This window comes from Plectropomus leopardus, chromosome 16 (assembly GCF_026936395.1).
Source record: "Plectropomus leopardus strain MGB_pleo_1.0 chromosome 16, ASM2693639v1, whole genome shotgun sequence".
Classification (NCBI taxonomy): Eukaryota; Metazoa; Chordata; class Actinopteri; order Perciformes; family Serranidae; genus Plectropomus; species Plectropomus leopardus.
The window spans coordinates 3413170-3419858 of NC_142191.1; the positions used below are offsets into that span (position 1 = coordinate 3413170).

Genomic DNA, 6689 nt, shown 5'->3' on the forward strand with positions numbered 1-6689 from the left:
CCCCGCAGTGTTGCAATGCTGATACAGTCTCTTGTGGAGAGAAGTTTCTGTTCAGTTGTGGTTCATGCAGGAAGACTTCTCTGCACCTTAGCTCTCACAGCCCTCCTCTTCCTCACCACCTCGACATGCTGAGTGAAAATCCAACTGTGATTAAGACTCTTTCAAGTTCTCAAGATGTGTGTGAAATCTGCTCATCTTTTTATCGTCTGTCTTCACTTTATTGTTATTAACATAAATAACAGGGGTGCACAGTCATATCTGCATATCAATGGTATTAGAAAATATTGCCTTAAAATAATATTGGAATCTGCCAACATGCTGACAAAGTGAACTCAGTTATAAAACATCAACCCTAGATTAAAGTATTTTTCTTATTTTGCACAATGAATGAATGTTACATACATTAACCTTTTGAAACATGAGCAAACTGGCTTGTTTTCTTTCAAAAACATGGGAAGACAGGAAGAAATGTTCCAAAATTAGCAAGTAAAAAAAGTACAAGAAAATTACCTGAAAATTTGTTTGAAAAACAACCAAAATGGTGAAAAAAAACTAAGACTCACACAAGACAAAGTGAAGAAGTGAACATTAGTTTTTCCTTAACTTTATTTCTTTTTTCCCTTGATATTTCCCGAGCCTTTCTAAAAATAAACGGTAAAAAGTACAAGAAAATTACCTGAAATTTTGAACTCATAAATAGATAGATGAAATATATTAAAAAATCAGGAAAAGTGCATAAAAATGATCAAATTAGTACAAAATTTTAAATATTTTATCATGATAACTTTTTAAAATAGTTTTCTAAATTTCTTGCAATTTGTGAAACATTTATTTCTAACGTGCTCATTGCCTTGAAACAACTCACAACAATTTGCTGCCGGTTCAAAGGTTTTAATGTGAAAGGCATCTGAAAGCAGAACAAGGAAAGTGATGTTGCTCCAGGTGTCAGAGGGTTAAAAAGTATTGTATTTTATGTCTCTATCTGCTGCTGCACCATCATTATAAGATTGTTAATTAATGTTAATACAGAAGAGACTTAAATATCACTAAAACTAAGTAGGAAAAAATGGATATATTGATCTCAGTATCAGCTGTCGGCTAAATGAGATCGGCAGATTGGATATCGGAAAAAAAATCTGATGTCGTGCATCCCTAACAAAAATGTATTTTGGATGAAAATTAATTGAGCGTTCCTGCTTTTTTGTGCCAGGCGCTGGAGGCCATCAGTGAAGTGGGCGACCTGCTGCAGCTCAAATACTCCAGACGTGAACAGCCGCTTCCCTCGCTCGGGTGGATGGCCGAGGAGAGTCTGCTTCAGGACTGAGCCGCGCGTCAGATCCACCACACACTGCCCCTCTTTTACTTCACCGCTCCTCCTCTGACATCCCTCGTTTTCCTCTGAGCCAGTCTCTCCGCCTCACCACATCTCCTCACGTCAGACTCACCAGAACCAAAGTCTCCACAGGTAGACCCCGTTAAGAGACCTGCACACGGGCGCAGCTCGTTAGCCTGCGAACTGTGCAGGCGTGGACCAGAGTCCCCCACGTCTTTCTGTGTGTGTCCGTTTTTGCAAAGAGTCTTAACCAATAACTGTATATAAAGATGGACAACGCGTCTCCAAATCGTCCTACTGCACAAAAGTGAGGCCAAAATATCTCGAACACGGCCGCTGCTGTCTTGTTCTGGTGAAATCATTCAGCGCAGGAGTCTGCGCAATATCGTTTTCTGCGTTGTGAGGTCCAACCAATCACGAGCAGCGCAATTGATCCCAAGCACGCCGATTGGCACATACAGCTGTCCAAAATGACGCTAAACTCCCCTTTTATTGCTTCAAATAATTAATTAAAACCAAAATTTCCAGAAATAACCATTTAAATCGCTAACCGAACAATGGAGCTTTGACCGATTCATCAGTGAAAAAAAAACAGAACTTGTCGGTTAACAGGTTAACAAGAGTCGGCTATCGGTCACAAAAACAAATGTTGAAATTTGCATCCCTAACTTAAACATACATAAGTGTGATAAGAACTTAAAATAACAGAAACCATATGAACATTTTATTTGACTTTTCCCATCCAGGGGGCGAGCGAAACGTTTAGGCGTCACTTTTGAGGAGCTGATTAGTCGTCCGTCTTTATTTCTCTGGTCCTAACTTATTGTGACTGCACCGCTCTAACGTCTTATTCCTGTGCGCACATCGAATGTGTATCTTATTTGTGCAATAACAACAACTCGGAGTTTCTTTGTAATTTGCCATGAGTTCCTGCTCGTGCACTTGGAGAAAAAAGAAATGTGATCGTAGCTGCTGCTATGACGACCACAAGAGGAAAAAATTATATATGTAAATATTATTTATCCCGACGTTGGTGACGCTGCCTGGGGGCGGCGTCCCAAAACCTCAAAGAGAGATACATTTTTCACAGGAGTAACTTTAACTGATGAACTCCGTATGTATTTATCTCATGGCTTTTTTTTTTTGTTCCTAATCACTTTTACTTGAACAGAGAGAAAAGAATATCGGGTTCTTTCCCTATAACCAAAGGATGTATATGTATAAATACGTTTTCTACCTTTTCTCTTAAAATGCAAAGCAGATGTTCCAAAAAAGAAAAAATGGTGTAGAAATCCCAGGGAGCAAGGAATATTTTTTACTGCTTATTTTCTAGAAATGTTTTTCAGCCTTATTTACTGTTTACACCTGCACTCAGAAAACTTGAGCCCAGTGTCTTTAACATTTCTACCAGCTAACGAGTTTCACGCGTGATTTATCTTTTTGCCCGCCTTCTCACTCAAGTGCTTTCATGTGAATCAGCGTCGACACGATCTCCGAGCACGATGACACGCTGTAACTCAGATCTGTATGTATGACGATGTGCCGCCCGCGCTCATCTGATTTACAGACGGCTTTATTTATTTATGTCATCTTTCTTTTTGTGAGATTTTTTTATCTGAAAGGCAGCTCCAAATGCGTCCCGCTGTGTTTAAACCGACTACCTGCACGTCTGAACTTCAGTGCTCAAACTACTGACAGGCATCGAACATGCATGGATGATGTAGTCGCTGAAATGTGCAAGAACTGTTTGGGTATGCCTCCGATGTCGTTTTTTTATTTATCGTCTGTGGTTATCGTCTGGAGTTACATTCCATATCGACCTGCTCTCAGCGGTTTACTGTTTTTGTCCGACTTTTCTGTGTGACGTCGCCTTAAAAACATCCTGTCCATGTGTGTGTTTGTGTTCTGTCATTTAATCAATGTGAATTGGAGTTTAGACCAGGGTTCCCACAGTCAAGGAAAACCTGGAAAAGTCATGGAATTCTGCAATTTCTTATTCCAGGGATGGAAAAAAATCACTAAAAGTTATTGAGATTTTTGGAAAAATCATAAACTTAATTGTTACAGTAATCTACAGTTTAACCTGTAATGTTCTGTAACATTAGAGCAAATTTATTTCATTCAAGTGAACTTTTGATGTATCGTATCTCTGATACGTGTCGACTTTGCAGCACGATTTATATTTCAGCATCAACATTGCGATGCACAATAAGTGCATCAAAAAATGTGCAGTGTCGAGTAAGACGGGTTGCAAATATACTGTTGATAATGTAAATCCTGATATGACAGTTGATGCAGAGTTCCCGCAGGTCTTTAAAAAGTCTTAAAATGCATTGAATTCACTAATATAGAAATAAGGCCTTCATTACTATTAAAATGTCTTAAATTAGTATTTCAAGAGTCTTAAAATTGCTCAGACATAACAAGTATTGCATTGCAATGATGCCGTTTTGTTTGTTTTTTTTTCAATTTTGGTTTCTATAAAATGTATCTGAATTTTCATCCCTGGCGAGTTGGGACTTTAAAAAAGTCTTAAAAAATCCTAAATCTGAACAGCCTTAAGATGTAGAAACCCTGAGTTGACGGTTATCACTATGTGTAAATTTGCTTAGCTACGATTTTGATCAAAAATATACCAGTGAACAGAGAATCTCACTTTTAGGCCCCCAAAACACCGTAACAAAAGTTTAACGTTGCATGCAAGAACCGTTGCCATGTAAACGGCCCCTGATGTCAGCCCAGCCTTCCTCTTTATGACAGGTTACGTGTTATGTGACGTACTGTGGCAGCGTTTGTTGTTGAAAGTGCCACAGACACACTGAAGCTTGTGCTTTTCCAGATTTTACTATGGAACAGTCATGGAAAAATGTTAAATTTTTGTCCATGCAAACGTGTGGGAACCCTGGTCGTCAGTGAGAAAGCTGCATTTTGTCTGCCAACGTGATCATTCCTTTAAATGTTCATCAGTGATTAGAGCTGGGGTCAGCAGAAATCTGCAAAAAAAAATGTGAAATACACCCTCCTCCTGTAGCTCCTCCCTCTCTGTCCTAAGCCCCTCCCACCAGACAACCATGGTTCTATGCACATGCTTCATACTGTAATGCTGTTTTTCCAGTATTGATTTATTTCTCCCTGTTTCTCCTTAGAGGAGGGCAAGAAGCATAACATTACAGGAATGAAGTCACAATTTCAGAAAAAAAGTCGATCTGTGACTGAGTTAAATCTCATGAAACGACAACTTTATTTCTCTTAAAATTACGAGTTTAATCTCATAATATTACGACTTTTGTTCTCGTAAATTTACATGTTAAATCTCACAATATTATGACTTTTATTCTCGTCGATTTACAAAATTAATCTCATAATATTACAATACATTTACAAACTTAATCTTGTAAAATTACAACTTCATTCTTGTAGATTTATAATTTTCTTTCTCATAATATTACAACTGTTTTTTCAAAATTGCAGCTTTATTATGACTTTTTTTTCTTGACTTTTATTTATTTTAGCATGTTCCTAATCCTTTGTCGTGCTGAGGGACCTGTCAGGGCCAGATTGTTTAACGTCTGAAAACGGAGCCAAGAGGAGGTGCCAAAATCTAGTTTTCTCCCAGACCCTTATCAGATGATTTAATCAGAGATTTTTGCACACTGAAGCCAGAATATAACTGCCTACCCCAGCTTTAAACTCAAAATTAGAGAAGCTTTTGTTGATGTTTTTGGCATTTTAGCACAACTGTATATCTGTTAGATATTAATTGTTGTCTTTGATTCATTCCATTAATGTTTTTTTCCACAGAAAAATGAATTGAATAAAAACTCTGTGGTGCATTTGCTTTTAATAAATATAACATGAAAGGTGGAACACATGACTATGATCTGGAATTGCACTCTCCAGAAATGTGCTCCAACATTAAAAAAAAAAAGAAAAAATTCTCGTCAAAGTTTCCTCTCAAGCTGTCTGCAGCACCGTGCAGTATGTTACATTTCTGTCTATGGAGGCGAAAAAAAATGTAATTGCAAACAGCAACGTGACCGTTTCTCTCAGCCAGGTTTCCCTCGCTGAAACTGAGGAATTAAAGTCAAGAGAGATTATCAAAATGTTTGCTCGGAGCTCTTTGATGTGACGTGACGGCCTACCTACCGCAAACACGCAAACTGACCTGCAGCGAGCGTCGGAAAGTTGCTTATCAGTCGTGTTTGTCCTTGGAATTGTATTTGGGCTGGAGATAAACCACTTAAGCGGAGTTTGTAAAGCCATGATGTTTGTCGACCATGCTGTTGGAAACAGTGCTGCAAAGATTAAATCACTTTCTTTGTATCAAGTACTGGAGCGGCTTTGTGTTTATTTACAGCGGACACACACACACACACACACACACACACACACACACACACACAGAGACCGGAGAGTCACAACCAAAAAAGCTCATGACAAACAGGTCTGAAAGCCTTTTTGACTGATAAATCACTGACATCGTGCCATTACACAGCATTCCTCATCAGACACTCATTCACTCCAGTCTTAAAGGGAGAGGTCAGATTTTTTGGAAGTGGGGTTCGGTATCATTAAAACAGTAGATTACAAACAGTAGATGTGAGTCGGCACACCCCCAGTTTGGAGAAGCAGTCAGGTGTTTGACATGGAAGCTAAGCAATGTACTGCTGTGGAGGGATCACCAACAAAACATATTTTCGCCACCTAAAAAAGTCCCACACAAAAATAAAATCAGTATCAGTTTACTTGTGTGCTGTATTTAGAATATTTTCGCTGCTTTATGTTAATGTCAGACAGTTATTTCCAACAGAAAACTGACACCGTTATATTGCTCTTTTTCAAGCCAAACTCCATTGAGAAAAACGATTTAACATCACTAAACACAGGAGCTGCTGGTCGACTGCTGCTTCACTCAGTTAATTAGTTTGTGTTAATGTGTGACTTTGACTTTTGGCATCTAAAAGGTTAACTTTGGATTCACCAAAGTCACACAGTAACACTAACTTAATGATGGAGGCAGCTGTAGACCAGCAGCTCCTGTGTTCAGCAAGCTAAAATTACTGTTTTTGTCAATGGAGTCTGGTGGCTTTGATGAGAGCTTAGACGGGAAACTGAACCGCATTTCTGTCAGAACAGACTGACAAAAAAGTAAAGTGGTGAAAATACTCTTAGTACAGGACATTTCTAGGATAATAGGGTGTTTTCAGGATTTGAGGACATTTTTTTTTATTTTAGGATGTTTGTAGGATTTTAGGACATTTCTGGGATTTTAGGACATTACCAGGATTAGAGGATGTTTTAAGAATATTTATCAGATTTTAGATTGTGTCCAGGATTTAGGACATTTCTAGGATTT

At 38.5% G+C, this 6689-nt stretch overlaps 1 protein-coding gene across 1 annotated transcript in view; it reads left to right on the forward strand.

Annotated features, from left to right (window-relative positions):
* Nucleotides 1–5660, forward strand: part of sptlc2b (serine palmitoyltransferase, long chain base subunit 2b) — a 34747-nt gene extending 29087 nt beyond the window's left edge. The window contains exon 12 of the mRNA XM_042503018.2: nt 1211–5660. Within this exon, the coding sequence (XP_042358952.1) occupies nt 1211–1324 (114 nt within the window). The 3' untranslated portion in view covers nt 1325–5660. The remainder of the gene's footprint in view (nt 1–1210) is intronic.
* The last annotated feature ends 1029 nt before the right edge of the window (nt 5661–6689 follow it).